This window comes from Poecile atricapillus, unplaced genomic scaffold, assembly GCF_030490865.1.
Source record: "Poecile atricapillus isolate bPoeAtr1 unplaced genomic scaffold, bPoeAtr1.hap1 scaffold_318, whole genome shotgun sequence".
Lineage (NCBI taxonomy): Eukaryota > Metazoa > Chordata > Aves > Passeriformes > Paridae > Poecile > Poecile atricapillus.
Genome location: NW_026709117.1, coordinates 1 through 12,229, shown reverse-complemented (window position 1 = coordinate 12,229; position 12,229 = coordinate 1). Strand labels below are relative to the sequence as shown.

At 51.8% G+C, this 12,229-nt stretch overlaps 1 protein-coding gene across 1 annotated transcript; it reads right to left on the bottom strand.

The window, feature by feature from the left end:
• Positions 1-704: 704 nt before the first annotated feature.
• Positions 705-6,742, bottom strand: LOC131574433 (neuronal pentraxin-1-like). The gene is made up of 4 exons (XM_058828902.1): positions 6,685-6,742; positions 5,327-5,502; positions 1,555-1,746; positions 705-919 (listed from the first exon to the last, which is right to left on the bottom strand). Exons 1-4 carry the CDS (start codon positions 6,740-6,742, stop codon positions 710-712), a joined length of 636 nt encoding a protein of 211 aa, XP_058684885.1. The 3' UTR covers positions 705-709.
• Between the last annotated feature and the right edge of the window lie 5,487 nt (positions 6,743-12,229).

Genomic DNA, 12,229 nt, shown 5'->3' with positions numbered 1-12,229 from the left:
TTGGGACAAATTTTGGGGGAAATTTTGGGAATTTTGGAGGTTCCAGGTGTTCCCAGCTGTGTCCAGGTGTCTCCAGGTGTTCTCCAGGTGTATCCAGGTGAGTTTCCAGGTCTATCCAGGTGTCTCCAGGTGTGTCCAGGTGTCTCCAGATGTATCCAGGTGTTCCCAGGTGTGTCCAGGTGTATCCAGGTGAGTTTCCAGGTGTCCCCAGGTGTATCTCGGGTGTCCCCAGGTGTCCCCAGCTGTGTCCAGGTGTCTCCAGGTGTCTCCAGGTCTATCCAGGTGTCTCCAGGTGTATCTCAGGTGTCTCCAGGTGTATCCAGGTGAGTTTCCAGGTGTCTCCAGGTGTTCCCAGGTGTCTCCAGGTCTATTCAGGTGTATTTCCAGGTGTCTCCAGGTGTCTCCAGGTGTCCCCAGGTGTCTCCAGGTGTCTCCAGGTGTCTCCAGGTGTCTCCAGGTCTATCCAGGTGTATCCCCAGGTCTATCCAGGTGTCTCCAGGTGTATCCCCAGGTGTCTCCAGGTGTATCTCAGGTGTCTCCAGGTGTCCCCAGGTGTCTCCAGGTGTTCTCCAGGTATCTCCAGGTGTCTCCAGGCGTATCCTCAGGTGTCTCCAGGTATCTCCAGGTGTCTCCAGGTGTATTTCCAGGTGTCTCCAGGTGTTCTCCAGGTGTCTCCAGGTGTATCCCCAGGTGTTCTCCAGGTGTTGTCTCAGCTGCAGGGCCGGAAGGGCCGGGCGGTGACGCCCCCGTGCAGCTCCAGCCCCGCCCTGGCCCAGGCCAGCAGGTCCCCGCGGGCGGGTGACGCACACCTGGCCAGCGCCGCCACCTCGGGCGGGGCCAGCGCGCGGCTCCACAGGTGGAACTCGGCCAATTCGCCCACGAACGCCTGGGTGGCGTCAAAACGACCCCCGAGGGAGTCCTGGGGGAGAGAAATAGGTGAGGTACACCTGGAGAGGGGGGAAATACACCTGGAGAGGGGTGAAATACACCTGGGGAGGGGGGAAATACACCTGGGGACACACAGACACACCTGGACACACCTGGGGAGGGGGGAAATACACCTGGGGAGGGGGGAAATACACCTGGGGACACACAGACACACCTGGGGACACACAGACACACCTGAACTCACACCTGAACTCACACCTGAACTCACCTGTTCACACCTGAACTCACACCTGAACTCACACCTGTTCACACCTGTTCACACCTGTTCACACCTGTCCTCACCTGTTCCTGCCCCAACACCAGGACCCCGTGGGGTCTCAGGGGGTGACCTGGGGCACACCTGGAGCTCACACACAGACACACCTGGGGACACCTGAACTCACACCTGAACTCACACCTGAACTCACACCTGAACTCACACCTGAACTCACACCTGAACTCACACCTGAACTCACACCTGTTCACACCTGAACTCACACCTGAACTCACCTGTTCCTGTCCCAACACCAGGACCCCGTGGGGTCTCAGGGGGTGACCTGGGGCACACCTGGAGCTCACACCTGAACTCACACCTGAACTCACACCTGAACTCACACCTGAACTCACCTGTTCCTGTCCCAACACCAGGACCCCGTGGGGTCTCAGGGGGTGGCCCGGGGCCAGCCCCTCCCCCCTCCCGCGGGGGGTCCCGTCCTGGAAGCTGCTCCAGGTACCACCGGAGGCCGCCCAGGTGACGCACAGGTGTTGCCACCTGCCCGGGGCCGGGGCCAGCGCCAGCGCCGCCGCCTGACGGGGAGAAGGGATTCGTTAGCGGTAATTAACCGGCCTTAATTAGCGCCGGGAAATTATCCCGGATTTTATATCAAATTATCCTGAATTTTATATCAAATTATCCCAAATTATCCCGAATTTTATCCCAAATTATCCCAAATTTTATTCCAAATTTTATCCCCAATTATCCCAAATTATCCCAAATTTTATCCCAAATTTTATCCCAAATTATCCCAAATTATCCTGAATTTTATGCCCAATTATCCCAAATTTTATCCCAAATTATCTCAATTTTTTTCCTGAATTTTATGCCCAATTATCCCAAATTTTATCCCAAATTATCTCGAATTTTATCCCAAATTTTATCCCCATTATCCTGAATTTTATATCAAATTATCCTGAATTTTATATCAATTATCCTGAATTTTATATCAAATTATCCTGAATTTTATTCCGAAATTTATCCCATATTATCCCGAATTTTATCCCAAATTTTATCCCAAATTAGCCCGAATTTTATCCTGAATTATCCCAAATTTTATTCTGAATTTTATCCTGAATTATCCCAAATTTTCCTGAATTTTATTCCAAATTATTCTGAATTTTATCCCCAATTATCCTGAATTTTATCCCGAATTATCCCAAATTATCCCAAATTTTATCCCGAATTATCCCAGATTTTATCCCGAATTATCCCAAATTTTATTCTGAATTTTATCCCCAATTATCCCAAATTTTATTCTGAATTTTATCCTGAATTATCCCGAATTTTATCCCAAATTATCCCGAATTTTATATCAAATTATCCTGAATTTTATCCCGAATTTTATCCCAAATTATCCTGAATTTTATCCCAAATTATCCCAAATTTTATCCCAAATTATCCCAAATTTTATCCCAAATGATCCCAAATTTTATCCTGAATTTTATCCCGAATTATCTCGAATTTTTTCCTGAGTTATCCCGAATTTTATCCCAAATTTTATCCCAAATTATCCCAAATTATCCTGAATTTTATGCCCAATTATCCCAAATTTTATCCCAAATTATCTCAAATTTTTTCCTGAATTATCCCGAATTTTACAAATTTTATCCCAAATTATCTCAAATTTTTTCCTGAATTATCCCGAATTTTATCCCGAATTATCCTGAATTTTATTCCAAATTTTATCCCGAATTATCTCGAATTTTATCCCAAATTTTATCCCCATTATCCTGAATTTTATCCCAAATTATCCCGAATTTTATCCCAAATTATCCTGAATTTTATATCAAATTATCCCGAATTTTATTCCGAATTTTATCCTGAATTATCCCGAATTTTATTCCAAGTTTTATCCCAAATTATCCCGAATTATCCCGAATTTTATCCCGAATTATCCCAAATTTTATTCCAAATTTTATTCTGAATTTTATCCTGAATTATCCTGAATTTTATCCCAAAAATCTCCCAAAAAATCCCAAAAAAATCCCCAAAAATCTCAAAAAAATCCCCAAAAAATCCCAAAAATTCCAAAAAATCTCAAAAAAATCCCTAAAAAAATCCCAAAAAATTCCCAAAAAATCCCTAAAAAATCCCTCCCAAAAATCCCCCCAAAATCCCAAAAAATTCCCAAAAAATCCCCCCAAAAAATCCCAAAAAAGTCCCCAAAAAATCCCCAAAAATCCCCCAAAAAATCCCCAAAAAATCCCCAAAAAATCCCCCAAAAATCCCAAAAAAATCCCCAAAAAATCCCCAAAAATCTCAAAAAAATCCCCCAAAAAATCCCAAAAATTCCCAAAAATCCCCCCAAAAAATCCCAAAAAATTCCCAAAAAATCCCCTTAAAATCCCCCATAAATCCCCAAAAATCCCCCCAAAAAATCAAAAAAAATCCCAAAAAATTACCAAAAAATCCCTAAAAAAATCCCCAAAAATCCAAAAAAATTCCCCAAAAATCCCCAAAAAATCCCCAAAAAATCCCAAAAAAATCCCCAAAAAATCCCCAAAAAAATCCCAAAAAATCCCAAAAAAATCTCAAAAAAAATCCCCAAAAAATCCCAAAAAAATCCCCAAAAAATCCCCCAAAAATCCCAAAAAATCCCCAAAAAATCCCAAAAAATTCCAAAAAATTCCCCAAAAAATCTCAAAAAATCCCCAAAAAATCTCAAAAAATCCCAAAAAATTCCCAAAAAATCCTCAAAAAATCCCAAAAAATTCCAAAAAAATCCCCAAAAAAATCCCTAAAAAAATCCCTCAAAAATCCCAAAAAATTCCCAAAAAATCCCCAAAAAATCCCCAAAAAATCCAAAAAAAATCCCAAAAAATTCCCAATTTTCCTCTGACCTGATCATCCACCAGCAGCTCCAGGGGTCTCCCCCCCCAGGCCAGCAGCACCAGCTCGTTGGGCTGCCCGGGGGCCGCGTGGGAAAAGGGGGTCCCCCAAAAATCCCCAAAAAATCCCCAAAAAATCCAAAAAAATCCCAAAAAATTCCCCAAAAAATCCCCCCCAAAAATAAAAAAAAAATCCCAAAAAATTCCCCCAAAAATCCCCAAAAAAATCCCAAAAAATTCCCCCAAAAATCCCCAAAAATCCCAAAAAATTCCAAAAAAAATCCCAAAAAATTCCCAAAAAATTCCCAAAAAATCCCCAAAAAATCCCCAAAAAATCCCAAAAAATCCCAAAAAAATCCCCCAAAAATCCCAAAAAATTCCCAAAAAATCCCCAAAAAATCCCCAAAAATTCCCAAAAAATCCCCAAAAAAATCCCTAAAAAAATCCCCCAAAAATCCCAAAAAATTCCCAAAAAATCCCCCAAAAATCCCAAAAATTCCCCCAAAAAATCCCCAAAAAATCCCCAAAAAATCCCCCAAAAATCCCAAAAAATTCCCAAAAAATCCCCAAAAAATCCCTAAAAAAATCCCCCAAAAATCCCAAAAAATTCCCAAAAAATCCCCCAAAAAATCCCAAAAAATTCCCAAAAAATCCCCAAAAATTCCCAAAAAAATCCCAAAAAAATCCCAAAAAATTCCCAATTTTCCTCTGACCTGATCATCCACCAGCAGCTCCAGGGGTCTCCCCCCCCAGGCCAGCAGCACCAGCTCGTTGGGCTGCCCGGGGGCCGTGTAGGAAAAGGGGGTCCCCCAAAAATCCCCAAAAAATCCCAAAAAAATCCCCCAAAAATCCCCAAAAATTCCCCAAAAAATCCCCCAAAAAATCCCAAAAAATCAAAAAAAATCCCGAAAAAAATCCAAAAAAAAACCCAAAAAAATCCCCAAAAAATCCCAAAAAAATCCCCCCCAAAAATCCAAAAAAAATTCCAAAGAAATCCCCAAAAAATCCCTAAAAAAATCCCCCGAAAATCCCAAAAAGTCCCCAAAAATTCCCAAAAAATCCCTAAAAAAATCACCAAAAAATCCCAAAAAAATCCCAAAAAAATCCCACAAAAATCCCCAAAAATCCCCCAAAAAATTCAAAAAAAATCCCAAAAAATTCCCAAAAAATCCCCAAAAAATCCTCAAAAAATCCCCAAAAAAATCCCAAAAAAATCCCAAAAAATTCCCAATTTTCCTCTGACCTGATCATCCACCAGCAGCTCCAGGGGTCTCCCCCCCCAGGCCAGCAGCACCAGCTCGTTGGGCTGCCCGGGGGCCGCGTAGGAAAAGGGGGTCCCCAAATTGGGGGCTCCCCCCGGGCGCAGCCAGAGGCAGGCGGAGAGCGCCCGCAGGGGGCTGCGAACGGGCGCCCGCAGCCGAGCGAACATGTAATCCGTGCGGAGAGGAAACGCCACGCGGAATCCCGAGCCTGAGGGATGGAAAAAGCACAGATGGACACGAATCCCAAAAAATTTGGGGATTTGGGGTCAAATCCCGTGAAATTCCCGCTCAAATCCGGTGAAATTTGGGGATTTGGGGTAAAATCTGGTGAAATTTGCACTCAAATCCGGCGAAATTTGGGCTCAAATCCCACCAAATTTGGGCGCAAATGCGGTGAAATTTTTGGTCAAATCTGGTGAAATTTGGGCTCAAATCCGGCAAAATTTGGGGTCAAATCTGGTGAAATTTGGGGTCAAATCCTGTAAAATTTGGGCTCAAATCCGGTGGAATTTGGGGTCAAATCCGGCAAAATTTGGGTCAAATCTGGCGAAATTTGGGCTCAAATCTGGCGAAATTTGGGCTCAAATCCGGTGAAATTTGGGCTCAAATCCGGTGAAATTTGGGGTCAAATCTGGTGAAATTTGGGGATTTGGGGTCAAATCTGGTGAAATTTGGGGTCAAATCCAGCAAAATTTGGGGTCAAATCCTGCGAGATTTGGGATCAAATCTGGTGAAATTTGGGCTCGAATCCGGTGAAATTTGGGCTCAAATCCGGTGAAATTTGGGCTCAAATCCTGGGAAATTTGCCCTTTTCTGGAGGTCTCAAATCATCGCGAATCGGCGGCAAAATTCTACCCCAAATCCTCACAAATTTTTCCCCAAATTCTTCCCCAAATCATCCCAAATTCCCACTCAAATTTCCCCCCAAATTCCCTCTCAAATTCTTTCCCAATTCTCACAAAATTCCCCAAAATTCCCAATCCCAAAACCCCCCAAAAATACATAAAAAAATCCCCAAAATTCCCAATCCCAAAACCCCCAAAATTCCCAAAAATCCTCAAAATCCCAACACCAAAACCCCCCCCAAAATTCCCCAAAATTCCCAACTCCAAAACCACCAAAAATTCCCAAAAAATCCCCAAAATCCCCAAAACTCCCCAAAAATTCCTAAAAAATCCCAAAAAAATTTCCCAAAAATCCCCCAAAATTCCCAATCCCAAAACCCCCAAAATTCCCAAAAAATCCCCCCCCAAAATTCTCACCTGGATTCTCCTCGTGCTCTTCCTCCTCCTCCTCCTCCTCCTCCTCCTCTTCCTCCTCCTCCTCCTCCTCCCCCGCTCCGTTGCCGTGGCCACGCCCCCAGCGGTTGCCATGGGAACCGATCTCCAACCGGTTGCCGGCCTTGCCGTTGCCGTGGAGACCGGCGGGGAGGGCGCTGCGGTTGCCATGGAGACCGTAGAGGTGGTGGTGGTTGCCATGGAGACCGTGAGGGTTCTTCTCGTGGAGGTGGTTGCCGTGGAGACCGTGGTGGTTGCCATGGAGACCGTTGTGGTTGCCCTGGAGATCGTGAGGATGCTTCTCCTGGTGGTGGTTGCCATGGAGACCATCGTGGTTGCCATGGAGACCGTGGAGGTGGTGGTTGCTATGGAGACCATGAGGGTCGTGGTTGCCATGGAGACCATGGGGATGTTTCTCCTGGTGGTGGTTGCCATGGAGACCATCGTGGTTGCCATGGTGACCGTGGGGTTGTTTCGCTTGGGGGTGGTTGCCATGGAGACCATCGTGATGCTTCTCCTGGTGGTGGTTGCCATGGAGACCATCGTGGTTGCCATGGTGACCATCGTGATGCTTCTCCTGGTGGTGGTTTCCATGGAGACCATCATGGTTGCCATGGTGACCATCGTGATGCTTCTCCTGGTGGTGGTTGCCATGGAGACCATGGAGATTGTGATGGTTGCCATGGAAACCGTGGGAATGCCTCTCCTGGTGGTGGTTGCCATGGAAACCATCATGGTGGTCACCATGGAGACCGTGGGAATGTTTCTCCTGGTGACTCTGGTGGTCGCCATGGAGACCCTGAGAGTCGTGGTTGCCATGGAAACCGTGGGGATGCTTCTCGTGGTGGTGGTCGCCGTGGTGACCGTCGTGGTTGCCATGGAGATGGTTGTGGTGGTCGCCATGGTGACCGTGGTGGAGCAGCTTCTCCTGGTGGTGGTTGCCATGGTAACCGTGGTGCTTCTCCTCGTGCTGCTGGTGGTGGTTGCTATGGAGACCGTGGCGGTCGCCGTGGTGACCGTGGTGGTCATGGTTGCCATGGAGACCATGGGGATGCTTCTCCTGGTCATGGTTGCCGTGGAGACCGTGGTGGTTGCCGTGGAAACCGTGGGGATGCTTCTCGTGGTGGTCACCGTGGTGCTCGTGGTTGCCATGGAGACCATGGGGATGCTTCTCCTGGTCATGGTTGCCATGGAAACCGTGGTGGTTGCTATGGAGACCGTGGAGATGCTTCTCATGGTGGTCACCATGGAGACCGTGGTGCTCGTGGCTACCATGGAGACCGTGGTGGTTGTGATGGTCACCATGGTGACCGTGGTGGTTGCCATGGAGATGCTTCTCATGGTCGTGGTTGCCGTGGAGACCGTGGTGGTTGCCATGGAGACCATCGTGGTGTTTCTCGTGGTCGTGGTCGCCGTGGTGACCGTGAGGATGCTTCTCCCCGTGGTGGTTGCCGTGGAGACGGGAGCCGTTGCCGTGGAGACGCAGCTGCAGCTCCAGGGCTCCGATTTTCCTCTGCAGGGCCTCGCGCAGCCCTGAGGAGTTCCGGTTCTGCCCGAAAACACCCAAAATTACACCCGAAATGACCCCAAAACCACCCGAAATTACACCCGAAATGACCCCAAAATCACCCCAAAAACACCCAAAATTACAGCCGGAAATGACCCCGAAATCACCCCAAAAACACCCAAAATTACACCCGAAATGACCCCCAAAATCACCCCAAAAACACCCAAAATTACACCGGAAATGACCCCAAAATCACCCCAAAACCACCCGAAATTACAGCCGGAAATCACCCTGAAATCACCCCTAAATCACCCGAAATTACCCCAAAATTGCACCCAGAAATCACCCTAAAAACACCTGAAATTACACCCAGAAATGACCCCAAAACCACCCGAAATTTCACCTGAAAATCACCCCGAAAACACCCAAAATGACACCCGAAATGACCTCAAAAACACCCGAAATTACACCCGGAAAATGACCCCAAAAACACCCGAAATTACACCTGGAAATGACCCCAAAACCACCCCAAACTCACCCAAAATTACAGCCGGAAATGACCCCAAAATCACACCAAAACCACCCAAAATTACAGCCGGAAATCATCCCAAAAACACCCCAAAACCACCCGAAATTACTGCCAGAAATGACCCTGAAATCACCCCAAAACAACCCGAAATTATCCCGAAATTGCACCCAGAAATCACCCTAAAAACACCTGAAATTACACCTGGAAATCATCCTGAAAGCACCCTAAAAACACCCGAAATTACACCGGAAATAGTCCCAAAAACACCCGAAATTACACCCAAAATTACACCCGAAATGACCTCAAAAACACCTGAAATTACACCCAGAAATCACCCCAAAATCACCTCAAAATCACCCGTAATTACACCGGAAATCATCCCAAAAACACCCGAAATTACACCGGAAATGACCTCAAAATCACCCAAAATTACACCGGAAATCGCCCCCAAAACCACCTGAAATTATCCCAAAATTACACCCGGAAATGACCCCAAAAACACTCGAAATTACACCCGGAAATGACCCCAAAAACACCCGAAATTACCCCAAAATGACCCCAAAATGACCCCAAAGTGACCCCAAAGTGACCTCAGGAGGCCCCTCCCCCTTTAACCCCTTCCTCTCCTGTTTTAACCCTTTCCTTCCTTTCTAGCCCCGCCCCCTTTATGCCCCTTTAGCCCCGCCCCCTTTAACCCCTTTCTCACCCCCTTTGACCCTTTCCTTCCCCCCTTAGCCCCGCCCCTTTAACCCTTTCCTCTCCCCTTTTAACCCTTTCCTTCCCTCTTTAGTCCCTCCCCCTTCAGCCCCTCCCCTTTATCCCCATTGGCCCCGCCCCTTTATCCCCGCCCCCTTTGGCTCCCCCCCCTTTATCCCCAAGCCCCGCCCCCTTTGGCACCGCCCCATTTGTCACCACCTACTTTAGCCCCGCCCCTTTATCCCCATAAGCCCCGCCCCTTTGGCCCATCCCCCTTTAGCCCCGCCCCTTTATCCTCTCAAGCCCCGCCCCTTTATCCCCTTTAGCTCCGCCCCCTTGGGCCCCACCCCCTTTATCCCCGCCCCTTTGTCATTTGGCACCGCCCCTTTATCCCCTTTAGCCCCGCCCCTTATCCATTTAGTCCCGCCTTCTTTAGCCACGCCCTTTATCTCATTTAGCCACGCCTCCTTTGGCCCCGCCCCCATCCCCTTTAGCCCCGCCCCCTTTAGCCACACCCTTTAATCGCCTTTAGCCCCGCCCCTTATCCCCTTTGGCCCCGCCCCCTTTGGTATCCCAAGCCCCGCCCCCTTTGTACCAACTCCCTTTAGCCCCGCCCCTTTATTACATTTGGCTCCGCCCCTTTATCCCTTTAGCCCCGCCCCTTTCCCCTTCCCCTCTGGCAACGCCCTCTGTATCCCTTTAGCCCCGCCCCCTCTGGCCCCGCCCCTTTATTGCCTTTGGCCACGCCCCCTCTGATCCCGCCCCTTGATCTCATTTGGCCCCGCCCCTCTGACCCCGCCCCCTTGGCCCCGCCCCTTTATCGCCTTTGGCCCCGCCCCCTCTGACCCCGCCCCCTTTGGCCCCGCCCCTTTATCCCCTCAAGCCCCGCCCCTTTATCTCCTTTGGCCCCGCCCCCTCTGGCCCCGCCCCTTTATCTCCTTTGGCCCCGCCCCCTCTGGCCCCGCCCCCCTTGTCCCCGCCCCTTTCCCCTCCCCCTCACCTGCAGCTCCCTCAGCCGCTCCCGCAGCCCCTGCAGAGCCCTCAGAGCCCCCTCGGGCCCCTCCCCCACCCCCTCCTCCTCCCCCTCCCCCCGCCCCTCCCCCACCCCCTCCCCCTCCCTGCACCCCCCCGCCCCTCCCCCCTCCCACGCCCCTCCCCCATCCGGGGCCACGCCCGGCCAGGCCACGCCCCCCGGGGCGGGGGGGGGGGAGGGGCGTGCAGAGGAAGCGGAGGGGTGGGGGAGGGGGAGGGGGTGGGGGAGGGGCGGCGGAGGCGAGGAGGGTGAGGAGGGGGAGGAGGGGGAGGGGCGGGGCCATGGCCGGGCTGGGGGGGGGAGGGGCTGCAATTAACGGCTGAATAATTAATGAGGCCTTAATGAGGGATCCAGGGTGGGGGGAGGGGCGGAGGCGGCTGCGGAGAAAAAAAAAAGAGAGGGGGGGGGGAGGGGTGAGAGACCCGACCCTCCCCCACCCTGAGACCCCTCCCCCCCTTGAGACCCCTCCCCCACCCTGAGACCCCTCCCCACCCTCAGACCCCTCCCCCACCCTCAGACCCCACCCTGAGACCCCTCCCCCACCCCTGGGACCCCACCCTGAGGCCCCTCCCCCACCCTCAGACCCCTCCCCCCACCCTGAGACCCCTCCCCCACCCCGGGACCCCTCCCCCACCCCTCATTCCGACCCCTCCCCACCCTGAGACCCCTCCCCCACCTTGAGACCCCTCTGAGACCCCTCCCCCACCCCTGGGACCCCACCCTGAGGCCCCTCCCCCACCCTGAGACCCCTCCCCCACCCCTTTGAGACCCCTCCCCCACCCCACTGTGGCCCCTCCCCCACTTCTGCCGCCCCTCCCCCACTCCTCAGACCCCTCCCCACCCCTTTGAGACCCCTCCCCCACTTCTCAGACCCCTCCCCCACCCCTCATTCCGACCCCTCCCCCACCTTCCCGACCCCTCCCCCACCCATTTGAGTCCCCTCCCCCACTCCTCAGACCCCTCCCCCACTCCTTTGAGACCCCTCCCTCACCCCTGGGACCCCACCCTGAGGCCCCTCCCCCACCCTGAGACCTCTCCCCACTTCTTCTGCCCCTCCCCCACTCCTCAGACCCCTCCCCCACCCATTTGAGTCCCCTCCCCCACTTCTGGCGCCCCTCCCCCACTCCTCAGACCCCTCCCCCACCCATTTGAGTCCCCTCCCCACCCATTTGAGTCCCCTCCCCCACCCTGAGACCCCTCCCCCACCCCTTTGAGACCCCTCCCCCACTCCTCAGACCCCTCCCCCACCCATTTGAGTCCCCTCCCCCACCCGAGTCCCCTCCCCACTTCTTCTGCCCCTCCCCACCCCCATTCCGACCCCTCCCTCACCTCCGAGACCCCTCCCCCACTTCTGGCGCCCCTCCCCCACTCCTCAGACCCCTCCCCACCCCTTTGAGACCCCTCCCCCACCCTGAGACCCCTCCCCCCACCCCTCAAACCCCTCCCCCACTTCCGGCGCCCCTCCCCCACCCCTCATTCCGACCCCTCCCCCACCTTCCCTCCCCCTCCCCTCCCCCCTCTCACCCGCCCCTCCCCCACCCCCCTGCCCGACCCCTCCCCCACCCCCCGAGCCCTTCCCGCCCCTCCCCCACCCCCCATTTCCCCTCCCCCCTCACCTGTGGCGCCCCCTCTGCGGCTCCGGACTGGTCTGAACTGGTCCGAACTGGTTTGAACTGGTCCAAACTGGTTTGTACTGGTTTGGGCCGCTCCGTCCCGCTCCCTCCTGCTCCGTACTGGGATTTACTGGGATTTACTGGGACGGGCGGGGGGAGGGGATCAGAGCGGCTCAAGGGAGGGGGAGGGGCCGGGAGAGGGGGAGGGGCCGAAGCTGACCAGTATAAACCAGTTCGGACCAGTATAAACCAGTTCGGACCAGTATAAACCAGTCCAAAA

Bases quoted from the DNA above. Each gene is read 5' to 3' on its own strand.
- LOC131574433 (XM_058828902.1), bottom strand. From the start codon at position 6,742: ATGGCAACCGCAGCGCCCTCCCCGCCGGTCTCCACGGCAACGGCAAGG. The intron at 5,503-6,684 runs GTTGGAGATCGG...TCCATCCCTCAG, and splicing joins AACGGCAAGGCCGGCAACCG to GCTCGGGATTCCGCGTGGCG. The intron at 1,747-5,326 runs GTGCTGCTGGCC...TAACGAATCCCT, and splicing joins CCGGGCAGCCCAACGAGCTG to TCTCCCCGTCAGGCGGCGGC.